The sequence below is a fragment of the Rhagoletis pomonella genome, unplaced genomic scaffold, assembly GCF_013731165.1.
Source record: "Rhagoletis pomonella isolate Grant_MI unplaced genomic scaffold, Rhpom_1.0 Rhpom_scaffold_01092, whole genome shotgun sequence".
In the NCBI taxonomy this organism is placed as follows: domain Eukaryota; kingdom Metazoa; phylum Arthropoda; class Insecta; order Diptera; family Tephritidae; genus Rhagoletis; species Rhagoletis pomonella.
In genome coordinates, this window is record NW_023459646.1 from 27,582 (window position 1) to 43,788 (window position 16,207).

At 33.1% G+C, this 16,207-nt stretch overlaps 1 protein-coding gene across 1 annotated transcript in view; it reads left to right on the forward strand.

Moving 5' to 3' along the window:
* Positions 1-13,359, forward strand: part of LOC118751929 — a gene marked incomplete at its 5' end in the record, with an annotated part of 36,712 nt that extends 23,353 nt beyond the window's left edge. Inside the window, one exon of the mRNA XM_036486756.1 lies at positions 11,993-13,359. Within this exon, the coding sequence (XP_036342649.1) occupies positions 11,993-12,365 (373 nt within the window). The remainder of the gene's footprint in view (positions 1-11,992) is intronic.
* Between the last annotated feature and the right edge of the window lie 2,848 nt (positions 13,360-16,207).

A 16,207-nucleotide genomic window follows, 5' to 3' on the forward strand; every position in this document is an offset into this window, starting at 1 on the left:
TGGTTTGAATCGAAAACCGGAGGTTTTCGCTGGCACTGTTTCGTACAGAGACGATGTCATAATGCGAATGCTCTTTTTCGGACTGGGACAATCGTCGCCATACGAATTGGGAGTTGGTTTTTGAATTTGATGTGAGCTAGACGCATAAGGGTTTTTTATGGCTGTGGCCTTTTTCCCTTTCAAAAAAAACGGGTTTGTGATTTGACCAGAGTTGTGCGTGTTGGGGTTTCCCCCTTTTGTTTAAATGCTGGCATAATGCAGAATGCATTATGCATAGGCATATTTCTTCTAGTTGTGAAATATATATTTTTTTCGGTTTTTGTCTTTTTTTAGTGCCTTCTTTTGTCATTTCTGCGATTTCTAGTGCCTTTTCCTGCCTATTTTGCTATTTGATTTGATTTTCTAGCCTATTTCGTTATTTTGTTTTCCCTTTTTTACAGGATTTTGGGTTCTAAAAATCCATTCCAGTATAATAATATTGTGTGTGAACTCAAAACAAAAATGGAATTAATGGGATTATTTCAACACATACCTCCCATGTAAACTTAAACTAAAACCCCTTAAAATACTATAAATGCCATTATTAGTATATGAGGTTACGTTAAAAGTCGCATATATGAGCCAATTATTAGTCGCTCCTGTTCGCGCTTTCTAGTGAACTCGTTACGCGCATAGGCGGTGAGCGTGCATGGTTCATGATGCGTACGCGCTGTGACAAATGTTGCTGTAAATAATAAACAGAAAACATCTAACAAATTTTTTTTTAGAAATATTTTCAATAATCTAAACGAAATAGAAAACGCTCATTGAGAACATATTTTTAATGCAACTTGAATATTTATAATGTTTTAATTTAAAACAATCTTTTTTTCTAAATTATAAAAATATATATTTTTTAAAGCTCCAATGTCACTACGCTAACAAAAAAAAAATCATCAACTTTCGTGAAATACTTTAAGAGAAAATGAGTTTTTAAAAAAAGATTGCTTAAAAATGTAATTGCTTATAAAAACATTAAAAATTAAAATTTTTCAAAAAAATTCTCAGAATCTCTTTCACATCTATAAACCTCTCTACTCACAAATTTTCACGCCAAAATTCCAACTTTACTGAAATCCGAGGTCCAGTTGAGAAATTTCCACCCACTTCATAATACTAGAATTAAATGGTCTACAAAACTGCATACCAAAATTCTGATTGAAAGTTTGAAATTTTGGTGAAAATAAACAGAATTTTTCTAATTTTTGTATAAAGTTTGAAATCTGACTTTATATGGTGCTTGTTGTATACTTGCCAGACTTTTTTGATTATTTATTATTATATTTTATTTTGTGGACCACTATATGTATGTACATTAGGGTAGTTCAAAAATACATGTGAAAAATTAAAGTCGGAATTTTTATGCTCTCACTCCCTAGGATTGTTCTATACCGAAGAAACGTATACCCTTATATACGTGGGCGTGCCAGGATCGAATTTAGGGGTTCTCGGTTGCTCAGCAAACCGGTTAAACGTTTCTGCAATTATTTCACATTGATTCTCTAAAACAAATTTTTGATGTATTCTTAAAATACATAAACCTAAAGGTAAATTTTATAGGAAATTAATCTAACAATTTATTAAAACTAGTAGTAACCCCCGAAATGCGGGTGAGTACTTAGCTCAAAATTTATTTAAAGAACTTCGTGAAAGACAACAATTAATCTTGTATTGCTACACACCTGATAACCCAGGATAATTTTTAAGTTCTTAAAAGACATTACTCTACTCTAAGCTTCGTGCAGTGGGCCATGAGAAAACCGTCATCTTTAAGGTATAGTCCAACCTTTCACAATATCTGGTATTAGTCTTAATCTGAAACGCAATAATCATTGAAAATTGACGCCGTTTATGGTGAAAAGCATTTAATATCACACTTTCAAACTAAAGCTTTCTAACCCTAGAAGCCTAATCTATTTGGGAGTAACGTAAAGCCTTAACATACGCCGTAGAGGCTTATGTACTTAAAAGATAACCTGTGAGCTAAAATATACTTAGTCCTGTCTTATTTTTTTAAAGAATATTGAATTTGTGAGTTTGACTAATAATAAAACATAGTTTTATTAATGAAAACTATAACCACATTTATTTAAAACAACAAAATAAAAAGTAAATTTTGTTTTGAAATAAAAAAGGACTCATTCCGTATACGCCTCGCAGACGTAGATTATACTTTTAGGGTTAACCCTTTCAGTACAAAAATTCAACCACTGGTTCTAAAAAATGTTAAATATGTATGCCGGCTAATTTTGGATCGTTCATTTTAAAAATCACATACAAAAATGTGTAATGCTTTGAGGTTTGCGGTCATTCGGGGTCCTTTTTAATGGTCAGTGATATCCTAGGTGTTTAAAAAAGAAAGGGATCTCAGCTATTTTTATTTTTTGCTTTCTTGAAATATATTTAAAAACTATGATTAATAAATTATGAATCAATTTTAACAAGCTCGAGGCCCAGCAATTAAATAAAACGCAAAACTTCGTGGCCACAATCAAGAGTTCCTGAAGATGACCTCAGATTGAGGTCGAAATATCGGCAATTAAAATATCAATAGAACGAAGTTTTGCGTTTTATTTAATTGCTGGGCCTCGAGCTTATTAAAATTGATTCATAATTTAAAATTCAAAGGCCAACAACAAAAACAAACTATGATTAATACCTAATAACTTTTCCGAATCTCAATTCCACGGAAATATGGTTAATATTTTTCAATAGATTATATTACTCACTATCGACTTTTTTGCAGCTTTTTACTTTTTTGACAAACACGGTCAACTGCAACTGCAGCTTGAACTTTAGTTTGATATATTGCTCAATTCTGTGGCTGCTACAGATCGGCCTAACTAAGTCGTATGACTGAGCAATTATATATCTATATATAAATACGCCACAAGAAAATTTTGCAATCCCTTTTTTGAAGGCACCGTTCCCTCGATTTCAATGAAACATACTTATACCGATTTAAAGGATATAACTTCCTCTAATCCAGAAATGTTAACCCCGATACATAGGAAGCGTGGCATCTGACATATAGACTAAAATGTGAAAACCACTATATCTCTAAAACCGATTATGCTGGTGAACTGAAACTTAGCGCAGATGCATAGATTGTAAATACCCTACTTACGGTGAAAAATGGTAGCTACTGGGAAAGTGGGCGTAGCACTTCCCATACAAACTGAAATTAACATAGCGCTTATATCAGGAACCTCTTATGTTAACATACCGAAATTTGACACAGCAACATATGTTGTCAATACCGTACTTACTTTCAAAAGGGGGTGTGGCACCGCCTATACAAACTGAAATTCTTATACCGCTTATATCTGGAACCGTTTATGCTAACGTCCTGAAATTTTACACAGCTATTTATGATATCAATAACGCACTTATGGCGAAAAGTGGTAGATAATGGGAAAAGGGGTGTGGCACCGCCCATACAAACTGAAATTCTCATACCGCTTATATCTGGAACCGCCTATGCTAACGTCCTAAAATTTGACACAGCAACATATGTTGTCAATACCGTTCCTACGGCGAAAAGTGGTAGATTTTGGAAAAGTAGTCGTGGCACCGCCCATAAAAACTAAAATTCTCATATTGCTTATCTCTGAAACCACTTATGCTAACGTCCAGAAATTTGTCACAGCTATTTATGATAATGAGAAAGGGGGTGAGGCGCCGCCCATTCAAACGGAAATTCTCATATATTATCTTTTGTTGTAAACCTTCAAGATACTTTCTCAACCGTTAACGATTCTGATGAAAAAGAGAAAGAGTTTATGTAGATGGGGTTAATTTATTTTTTAACCTCCAAGAGGCCCTCAGACAAATATAATGGAAAAACTTATTTATAGTCTGAATTGGTATATGTTTGACATATTAGTCAGTGATAAACATCTCATGTATACATACAAATACATATGCAAAAGCTCCTGAAGAAATTTGGAAGAGACTTGTTAGAATTCGCATTAATCAATCCGGTATTAACGTTCATAATTCAATTTTATGTTTTCCTGTAATTTCGCTATAAATTATGCTGGTGGACTTCAAAATAGTAATTCGCGTAAAGAAGTTAGTATTGGTGACAGGTAAAATTCAAAAGTGTATGAAAAAAGATGTCGAATTTCGACAACTGTGCGATACTAGTAGATACTAAAGGCCTGAACTACAAAACATAGCGACATGTTACACATCAGTTAGGCAAGTGCCAGTTTATATCATGTCGCTTATACATGTTTGAAAGTGATAAATGAAGACATTGCCGAATATATTGAAATCAAATCATGCATCCAAATTATGCATGTCAACAAAAGGAACACATGCGACATATTCAGCATTATTATTTACATTGTATATACGGGAAGAGATTTTCCGAATTTTGCAAGCTCCTACTATAGTAAAATTTATTAAACAATTATCTAATTAAAAATCTATATACCAACGGTGGGCAAACGGGCTCTTTGAGCCAAATGCGGCTCTTTGCTTAACAAAGTGCGGCTCTTTTTACCTTCTCCTTGCTTAGAATATTTTTGCTCTTTTTACTTTTTAAAATACATATTTCATACATATTACACATATACATACATATTTTACATACATACATATTATACATATAAATACATATTTTAGCCCACAGCAATTTGCCAACAAGAAAACAGCTGATCAAGAAGAGCTGGTTGGAATTCACGCAAATCCCTAAATTGAATTTGATGGTTTGGAAGTTGAAATATTAAAATGCGACTAATTAAACTTGTAAGAAATAAGTAATTATTCGTTTAGTCAGTGAACTGTGTCAGGATAAGAATTCAGGATTTGTTTTTTTACGTTTTCAATTTTATACTTTTTACAGGTCTATTCTGCGCTGGTAACATAAATTTTACAATCGGTAATTAAAGTGTCTGTCAATTTTTAAACCTTTTTCGCATTCTGTGCTCTCTTGTAACCGGTAAATGTGGTTACCATCTCATAAGCTGGTAACAAAATATTGCCCCGTGAAATATGCAATACAGGAATTTCCACAAATCTTCATAGCTGAGTTGCTGAATATTTTCACTGCATTACCAACGTACCTAGAATCGCGGTGACAAGAAGAGGTAACATTTTTTGGTAATAAAATTTTCCGGTCACAAAATCTTCGGTAACGTGCAGAATAGACCTGTTAATGTAAACAAAATTTCTATCAGCTGTTCGTCTAAATTGCAAGTTTCTGCAAATTTTCTGTTCGCGTACTATTTTGGATATTTTTCCCTTGTGAGAGAACAGATGATATTTCGCTGGAATTTCGCTGTTGGACATTTTTTACTGGAGATTTTAAACGATAGTTTAACAGAATTGTTACGAACGACTTTAACTGACCTAAAACCAGATTTTGAAAATCTCGCCAAAGGGATCTTTTGAATTTTCTTTTATATCTATCTTACGTACAAAAGAATAATAATAAAATTCATGTTTTTCATTTCTAATAATAATTTTATTTGAAATTGATTGAAATTGAAATTGAAAATTGAAATTGAAAATTGAAAATTGAAATTGAAAATTGAAAATATATAATAAAACTGTAGATTGTTGTTCTGTTTGAACTCACTAATCTCCGGAACTACTGAATGGATTTTCATGGGGCTTTAACTGGTATCTAGACAGTGACCTCGGACGTAACATAGGCTATATTTTATCAAAACTGGAATGTGGACAAAAAATATATACCAATTTTTGCAAAGAAAATTTACTTTGCACCAAATTCTTTTGAATACAATTTTGCTTTTCAGCGGCATCAACATATGCCAGTGTTTATTTTTCGTTATTGATATTTTTTTCGACTGAAATAGTAATAAGTGTCGTTCGTACATAGTGAAAACCATGATACAAAAAACAAGGTAGTTCCATTGTCACTTTTTCGTCGCCATATTAACAACCTGACAATTAAGCAGATTGTGACATTTTGTGCTACCATACCCAGTATCTAAAATCCTTCAAATTTTCTTATTAATTTTTTGTCGATTTAAAAATATTTGTTCTTAAGCATAGTATTTAATTCCTGTTTCCTCTGCAAAGTAGTATTCTGTTCACGCTATGAAAAAGCTTGCAACATTTTTGCAACATGAAGCTAGCAACACAATTTTCATGGCATTTTTAAAAACACGTGTACATTTTAAATTGTGTGAAAGCTGACATTTTATAGAATTCAGTAGCAGCGAAAACAAAGGGGGGTTAAGTGATTAAACCTTACCCAAGCCGATCGTAAAACTTGCAACGCGACTTCAGCTTATGCCTGTCGGTATTGGCAAGAATTTCATCCCTCAAGGTTTAGCTTAACATAGTTCTAGGGATACACCCTGTGATCATGTTACTTTCCAGAAGGTGTCGCGCCCGTTTTTCTCATCTCTCATCTTCATCTCTTTCTGCGTCACCAGAATTTTAGTTTATGTGGCTTATACCGCTAGCTCTCGTAGCCGGATACGAGATCGTTTTCATATACCCCCATTTTTCGTAGATTTGGGATTGATTTCATTTACCTCTATTCCAGTTCTACGGTGGCACGCTGTATTTTCCAATAAACCCATATTTTTCCATGAGCTTGAGATTGACATATATACATACCAAGTTCCAGGACTCTACCCTAAATACTTTCAGAGATATGCACTATGAAAAATTCGATTTGTATGGGAGGTTCCACACCCCCTTTAGATATCGGTTTTGTTTTAGCCTATAACCATTCTTGGAAAATTTGTGTCCGAAATTTCAAAAAAATCGGTATAGCCGGTATGGGCATTGTGACTCCTCAAGGGAAATGAACTAATGATTGCAAAAAATGAAATCAAACGTCATAGTTGACCAAAAAAGAACATTAGACTTCATTCTCTCAACTTCTCAGAATGTAGAAAAGCTAAGAAATATATAATAAGATAGTATATATTAAAATAGCCTCCAGAACATTTACCAAAGCGCCCCTGAACTACACAAATCAGGTTGGTTGAAAATTTGTTTTTATCTATTTATTTTATACTTCACTTTTGGGTGTGTAAAAATTTCATGTGAAAACAATATGTGTTGCTTGAAAAATTTCACGGCCCATGGGTTCCAAAGTAAATTCCATTTGCTGTTAAATGGACAAAGACAATATGTATTAAATAACACATCGAAATGTATAATTTCAGTGTCTGAATTATATCAGAATCATCGTATCCGATATAGAAAACTACATTGTGAAATAATCAGATAACATGAGGACACTAAAAAAATTTTAAAATATGTTCATGATAATGATTTGGCAAGTTGTTATCGAATTTAATGTAAAATTTAAACATTTTTAAGATAGGATATTAATTATTTTTAAAAGGTAAATATTAACACAACTATTTTATTTATAACCCCAAATTTAGGATAAAAAATCTCCCACACCAAAAAACTTACAATTGGGTAACGCCACTTCGAATTTTTCACAATTGAGCAATTGTCAAAAATCTGCTTTTTAATCAAAAAGTTGTTTATTGAAACTACCTTCTTTTTTGTATCATGGTGAAAACGGTCTTGAACATAGATACATATGAGGTTAAACGTTTCTCGCGGAGTTTTGTGTCTTACAAGAGTGGTGTGTTTCTAAGAATCCGTAAGTCAAAAGATAATCGGTAGGTAGAAACTGATTTATTTAAATTTCTTTGTGTTTCGTGTATCACTATGGGATTTTGTACATACAAATTAATTAGATATTTTGAAAACGCTCACATGAAAAGCATGTTCTGTGAATTAAGCGGATACAGTTCGAAGCAATCCCTTGAGTCAAGAATTGACATTTGGAATTAATTATGTATTTACATTTCTAGCGAATTTCTAATTTGCGGAATAAAAAGAAATTTATTTAAAAGGAAATAAAGCGTGTGGTTTCAGCATTGACTTATCGAGAAAAACGTTTTTTTTTAATTTGTGTGAAGTATTGAAATTTTAAAGTAAAAAGAAAATGCATGCGCAAAACGAAAAACAAAATTCAATAAGTGTTTTCCCTATGAGCGAGAGATACTATGTACCTACATATCAATGAAATATACATTTGGAGTCATAAATGAGTCTTTAAGGAGTCCCATTTCGGAGCCTTTACGCTCATAATGAGCTCATTTAAGAGCCCGAAATTAGTGTGTTTTCCGTCCTCCGAAGGTCGACTTATATGAGCTTAAATTCAGACATCAAAAGAGCCTCCAAATGAGTCATATTGGACTCTTATTGCCTTCATAAACGGCTCATTTTGGACTCTTTTTAAAGCAATTTTTGGCCTCATATATGAATCGTTTCAGAGTTTTTTTGAGGCTCTTAAATGTGTCTTATAGTCCTCATAAATAACTTCATTCGGATTCTTATTTTATGTTGTCCTTTGAGCCATATTGGCCTTATTTTTCAACTCTTATTGAACTTCAAATACTATACACATGTATGTATACATACCTCAGTTCATATAAACATTCCAACATACATTTAATAGCAGCAGCTGCAGCTAAATTTTGTATATTTTTTGTTTTCTAAATATTTTCAATTTCTGTATAAACAAGTTTAGATATAAATTTCGAATCTTTATTGTTTTTATATAGCCACAAAGTGCTGGCTCCTAACTTCGATCATTTATAACACCTAAAATATTCATATAAGAGTCACACATTTTTTGTTTTTGAAGCTCATATTTCTTACCCACCTAGGACTCCTTTCAGACTCATATATTCTGAACGCTCAGAATATGTTTGTCAGAATATGTTTTATAAACCAATAATAATAATAATAATAAAACTGTAGATTGTTTGTCTGTTTGAACTCACTAATCTCCGGAACTACTGAATGGATTTTCATGGGGCTTTAACTGGTATATGGGTAGAGAGTGACCTCGGATGTAACCTAGGGTATAAAAAAATTAAACCTGACAAAGGGCGATGCACCTCCCATAGTCGTGACATTTTTAATCAGCTATAACTTCGGAATCTTACGTCACATGAATTTGAAATTTTGCTCTGCATCGCAAAAAATGGTGCCGGCAGATGGCGCCGGAGTCGAGATATTTAGAGACCCCATCTTTATCGTATGACCAGGAGTAACGGGTATTAACTTTATGATAAAAAGAATACGGTAGGAATATCAATGATTAAGAAGAATACGGTTGGAATATCAATGACCCCGTTTGAACGGGTAAACTTTCATCCTGGGAACAGGAGGATTATAGAAGATTACGCACTCTTGGCAAACCTTCCAATACGTACAGATATCTCACAGGTGGAAATAAGAGCTCATATCATCGAGGAATATTAGTACTTAACCCAAATGCTATCTCAGCGCTATTATTCTTGGCCTATGAGTAAGCAAGGTTCTGCTCTTTAGTCCTTTCAACCTGAACTAATAAATTTTACATTACAAACCGTTTTTGCATAGCAACCCCATTTTTGTATTGCCAGGCATTTGCTAGTTTGAAAATAAAATTTTAGTTTTCCTTGTTCTTTTTTGTGGCTCTTTGTAGCATTTAGAACTTAGATGTTGCGCTTTTCGGCCTCGGCCTTGCCCACTCCTGCTATATACATTTTCATACAAGGCAGGATTAAACAGTATTAAAAATATGCTGCAGAAACACAACAGCAAACAACAGCTGAGCTAAGAAGCAATGACATGCTATAACAGTATGTTTGAGATGGAATGACATGCCATAGCAATGCATGAAGTTTTTGAAAATGACATTTTAATAGATACGCTGGGAAGAAGTTAAGAAAATGTTTAAATTTATATTTTGTTACCTACTTCACCGATTTGAAATCTGAAAACTGTACCTTTCATGAGCATGAAATGGTATTATAACTTTGGTCCGATATTTGTAAGTACCAGAATAAGAAGAGATAGACTCATGAAAATGTGTACTTATGTATGTGACCAGAACATCGAGCTGAGCCGACTTAGGCATATGGCAACCGAACTTCGAGCCCCCCCTGCCCCTACGTAGCGACGCCCATGCTTATATATTTAGAGGTCGCTCAAAGCGCCCAAAGTTTTTCATGTATTTTATATGGGGAAAAACAACTTTTCGTAGAAATGGTATAGAATAGTTAAAAATCAATATTTTTCAACCAGAAAACTCTGTTTATCTGCAGGAGATTCCTAATTATAATACCCAATTGTTTATTTGACAATTTTTTCATCGCAACCATGATACAAAAAGAAGGTAGTTTCAATAAACAACTTTTGACGGATAATAAAATTTTTTGAAGTTTCATAAATTGTGAGCATTCTCAACGGCCATACCACTTTTATAATATTAAAACAATAAATCGGAGTATTTTCTTTCCCACATTTATACCAGTTTAATAATATATCAAATGAAAAATCATTATCAGTGCTTGGTAATTTTTTTACTTACGTGGTTCGTACCTTTTTTTATTAAAAATATATAAAATATGTAATGTTAAAGGAGACTTCATTGAAATTGTTCTTTTTATTTTATAATAAAAATCACGAGAGCATTATGTTGTTATTTTTTCATTTTCTTATTTTGTATGCAATCTTGCAATTTAAAAATCTAATTCTAAAGAATACTCTTTCCAAATAAATCCTTTTGTAATCGCCAATTCCATGTGAATAAATTGTTCTCATAACTTAACATGCAAAACAAAAACAAATTGGGAAAAATTATTTTTGTTTTAGTTTATAATTTTGGGAATATTTGTTCACATTAAATTCGTGAAAATTTACTTTTAAATTTCTCATCAGATTTTGCAAAAAATTAGGCTTTGTGGTTAGCGTATCACCATTAACTTCAACAAACTTCGAATTTAAAATTTCCAATGTATGCAAAAAACTTGAATTCGGGTTGCGCAGACCGGCCTTCGATAAGCAATTAGCATAAGTATAATTTTGATCACTTTCTTCATCCGTTCTGAAACCTAGTTTCGTCAACCCCCTTTTTGAAATTATCTATGCATTAATTTTCAGGTTCATCATATTCGACATCTTTGAGTGGACTGATGAAATCTTCTGCTTAAAAAAAAATATATTACTGCTGGTGATCAGGTAGCATGAATTTAATGAAATGTCATAATTTTATTAAAAGTCAAATGGTTAACAACAACAACGAATGTCATTAAATGAAACTACCTTCTTTTTTGTATCATGATCGGAACTATAATTCATAGGTCCGCCAAAAACCCGAAAAATACAATTGGACGACCAATAAAAAATCGTTATTATTAAAAAATGGTTAAATAAACAATTGGGTATTATTATTTGAAGTCTCCTGAAGAGAACCAGAGTTTTCCGATTGAAAAATATTGATTTTCAAGAAATCTATACCATTTCTACGAAAAATTTTATTTTTCCCATATAAAAATTCACGCTTTGAGCGACCTCTAAATATTTTTTGATTTCAAAATAAAAAAATAGGGGTTACTTTTTTCGATGTAGAACAATCCTAGGGGGTAGAGCATTACAATTCCGACTTTACTGTTTTTGGACCACCCTAATGTGCATACATACCTAGCATATACATAAGTTCTTATGCATTGAGTGCAAAAGAGTGTATTTTAGTAAAATACAAAATAAAATTTTATGTTCCTACATATTTCTTGCTTAGCACCATATAAAAAGTGTTTTACACATACATATATATGTATGTACAAGTGTATGTAATGTTGCATAACAAGCCAATTAATTCAATTATTGGTTTCCTTTTGTTTTCTTAACTCCGTTAAATTAACTGATTTTATGAATTAATATATTTATTTGTAATTTTTTATGGAATCGGCATCGGCACCGGCCGATTCTTTCCCCATACGCCGATTAATCGGCATCGGCATCGGCACCTGAAGAAAATTGGAACCGGTCGGACCCTAAAAATAACCAATTATTTAAAAAATAATTTCTGTTTTTTTAGTTTGATTTGTTTTTTTTTTCAGATGCAAAGTGTGACATAACTCTTTTAACTCCTTTTTATTTTCAGGGGAGCTGCCAGCTGCTGTTCAACACAATGCCGCCTCGAAAATGATGCCTACTACCCGTGTGTTATTATTTTCGAACTGGATGGATTTGATAATTATTGTTGCCTTCACTGTTACTTCGCGAAACATATCGCCTTCCACTCAAAATGGATTATAAATACTGCACATATTAAATTGTATACACTCACACACATGTACGTAGTTACAACCCAGCGAAAACTTTTCATTTTTAGGAACCACTTATTTATGTATCAATGGAGTAACGCATTACAAGTCGCCTCAAGACAATTTCCGCTTATCCATCGCATTACATCTAATGCAATGGCAAGAAATTTTACATTTATTCGATTACCTCCAATGACATGCACATGTTAAAATAATGCATTCTGTAAACGAAAAGGTAAGCGGTTACTCTCGATTGGGGAAGCACTTTTCGAGAGTAACCGCTTACCTTCTCGTTTACACAATGCATTACTTTAGCATGTGCATGTCATTGGAGGTAATCGAATAAGTGTAAAATTTCTTGCGATAGGCGAAAATTGTCTTGAGGCGGCTTGTAATACGTTACTCTGTTGATACAAAAATAAGTACTTTCCAAAAACTTAAAAGTTTTTGCTGGGGACTGATTCAAAACTGACACACTACCATTAACATATGACAATTTTGACACACTTTTTAATATCTTGCGATTTACGATAACTTTACATTTGTTGTTAAGAACTAAATATTTGTTATTTTGTTTTTTTAAGAAAAATATCTATTAATGCAAATTGCACATAAATATTCGAGCATTTTTCAACAAATTGTAACTGAATCAAAACAATGGAAACATAAATGGCTGTAAGCTCCTTTTGAATACAACCGACAAAAAAGTTTAAATGAGAACAAAATATGTAAAACCAAAATGCATGTTTATGTAAATGCATAAGTGCATATGTATATATATATACGAATATATGTCCATGAGGACGACATCTTTTGACAATTGTTTACTTAAGAAAATATTGTAGAAAGCAAATGTAGGCTGCATATATGTATACATACCGTCGCCTGGGTAAAAGATTGTCGTAAGCGCAATTTTGACGATTTTTAGTTCTAGATGCAGTTACGTATATGTTTTGAAATAACGTATTTCGATTGGTGTTATCAGTTTTTAGATATCTCCTTTAGTTTCCGAGATATTGACTAAATTTTTTTCGATATTTTAGTAAAAATTTAGTTAGTGATGCAGTCATATTAAACTAATCAATAAAAGTGTCGTCAATTTAATAGAAATGTTGATCACATTTTGGCGTTTTTCATACAAAGTGGCTGCCAATTTGTGGACAAATGACGCTTACGACAAAATTTTACTAAAGAAAATCCGTCATAAACTCAAACCTAATTAACAATAAATATTAAAAATGAAATAATTTCAGAATTTTGTGAACTTGTAACATTTTCAGAGACTTTGGAGAAAACCTATCTTCGCGTTTTTGAGAAATTGCATTCCAAACTTCTATCGCGATTTCCCACAACCTGCCGAAATTAACATACGACAATCTTTTACCCAGGCGACGATACACTCATGCCTACAAACTTATGTAAGTAACTAAGTTACATATATAAAATATATTTATGCAAATAGAAAGTAATGAAATCTCGTACGTTATTAAAACAATGAAACTAGATTGTAAATATGATGTACTATTAAAGCTTTAGTTAAACTCATAAGTGGATACAAGCCTACTATGTTTTTATTATACTTTACACCAGAGATGTGAGAATTGATTATTTTTGACTGCTCTTCTGGGTGTACTAGTTATACCCAACAATGTCTTAGAGCAACTGGTAGGTTTTTTTTTATACCCGAGCGCACTTGTGCACAAGGGTATTATAACTTTGTTCACATAACGGTTGTTTGTAACAGGCACAACGAATCGAGATAGATATAGACAAATGTATACATATTTAAATGATCAGAATGAAAAGAGAAATCGATTAAGCGGTGACTGACTGTCTGTCCGTCCGTCCGTCTGTGCACACGATAACTCGAGTAAAAATTGAGATATCTTAACGAAACTTTGTACGTGCACTTTTTTCCGGCGTAGGACGGATGGTATTGAAAATGGGCAAAATTGGACAATAACCACGCCTACCTCCCATATAACGGTAATTTTCAGAAATACGAAACCTGCGATATTTTAGTAACTACTGAAGATTATTCACTCAAAATTGATATTTACAATAATTTTTAGACGACAAATTAGAATATTATAAATTTTTGGAAAATGGGCGTAGCCACGCCCACTTATGGTTACATGTGTATATCTTGGTAACCGCTGCACCAATTTCTTCCAAACTTGGCACAGTTACTGGCCTTGGTAGAGCATACCAAATGGCCGAAAATTTTTATTCGGACAATAACCACGCCCACATTCCATATAACGGTAATTTGGAGAAATACGAAATCTTCGATAAATCAGTAAATATTAAAGCTAATTTATTCATAATTGATGCCTGCAACAATTCTTTACCAGGAAATACGTTTATGATAAAATTTTGGAAAATGGGCGTGGCACCGCCCACTTATCATCACATATATGTATCTCGGTAACCGTTCTACCAATTTGTACCAAACTATGGCGGTATGGCTGTTGTGCTTGCCACATAAAAGGAAAACAGTAAAAATTATTGAAATCGGACTAAAATTGAGGCCGCTTTCCGTATAACGGTAAATTCTAGAAATGCTTGAAACTTCAATATTTCGAAATTTAAGGACGCTAATTTACTCAAAATTGATACACCCCGGCTTACCATGTAACGGTAGCTTTCGGAAAGGTGAAAAACATATATTTAATACTTGCGCCGGTTATTTAATGTTCGGCTCCGCCCGAACTTAGACTTTCTTTCTTGTTATTTGGTAGGTTTGTAGGCTAGACTGCATTTTGGTAGGTTCCGCGACAATAATAGTTATTTGCGCAAAATAGGAAATACATAAAGCAACGCGCTGGGGTGAATTTGTTATAATTTTAATGGAAAAATAAGAAAAGTCAAAACACCAGTGTAATAAATATGGAGTTAAAAATTGTGATTTTATTGTCAAGGTTGATTACAAGGTTACCTTTGTAATTGTGTCCGAATGACGAGGTAGCTGCTCTGATTACGATGGCTGTCTTCCAAGAAGTGAAGTGGTTAGTATTCGCATTGTCATCTCAAACCACCGTACGGTCAACTTTCGTCAAGTTTCCCCTAACTTAGTTACCGTACGGCGGGTAGCCCAAACATCCCGGCCCCCTTGCGGCAAGCAACATTGTTTTATTCTCTTACGAAGCAGTTACCATATCGCATACAAAAATTAGTTATAATATTCATTGCCTTTGGATTTCAGGTGGTCGATCAGGTTCCTCTATCGCCGACACATACCGCTTCAATTTCTGTCTTCTCACACCAACGCTTCTGCTTAGGGAACGGAAGAGATGTAGAATGTTAAATGAAACTAGAGTGCCAGTTACTGTCGAAATTCGACAGTTTTTCTAGTTTTTAGGAGCCTTGGAGAGGTTTTCTAACTTAACACGTAGCAAAACTTATACGGTACAAATTAACGTACCGGAACATCTTCTGCTTTGGAACTAAAACATAACTATTTTTTTTTTATCTTAGGAGGACTTCGGCAGGACTTGGATTTGACCCCAGTTCGATGAATTCGATGGATTTTAAAAACACTGAAGTTCGATGAATTTCAAAAACACTAAAATCCGATAACTCAACAAAATTCGTTAACTCGACCAATTTCGATAACTGTGAAATTCGACGGCTCGATAAATTTCGATAGCTCAAAAATGAAAATTCTTTGGATACCTTTATAAATTTTTACTTTTGACATCACCACATTTTTCGAAAACTATCTAAACATTTTGATAACTCGTTACACTCTGTTAAGACGATTATATAACCTTGAAATTTCGATAAATCGATATATTTTGAAAATTCCATAAACGCTTCGTTGAACCAACCAATTTCAGTAGATCAATAATTAGCGATTACTCTGTAAGTTGAAAGAACTCCATGCATTACGACACCTCGATAAATTTCGTTAAGTCTATAAATAATGATAATTCAATAAATATCGATAACTTGATACATTTCTTTAACTTGACAAATTTCGTTAATCCCACACGTTTTTATAGCTCGATAACTATCCGTAAATTTGGAGAACTAAGTTTCTGTGTCTATAA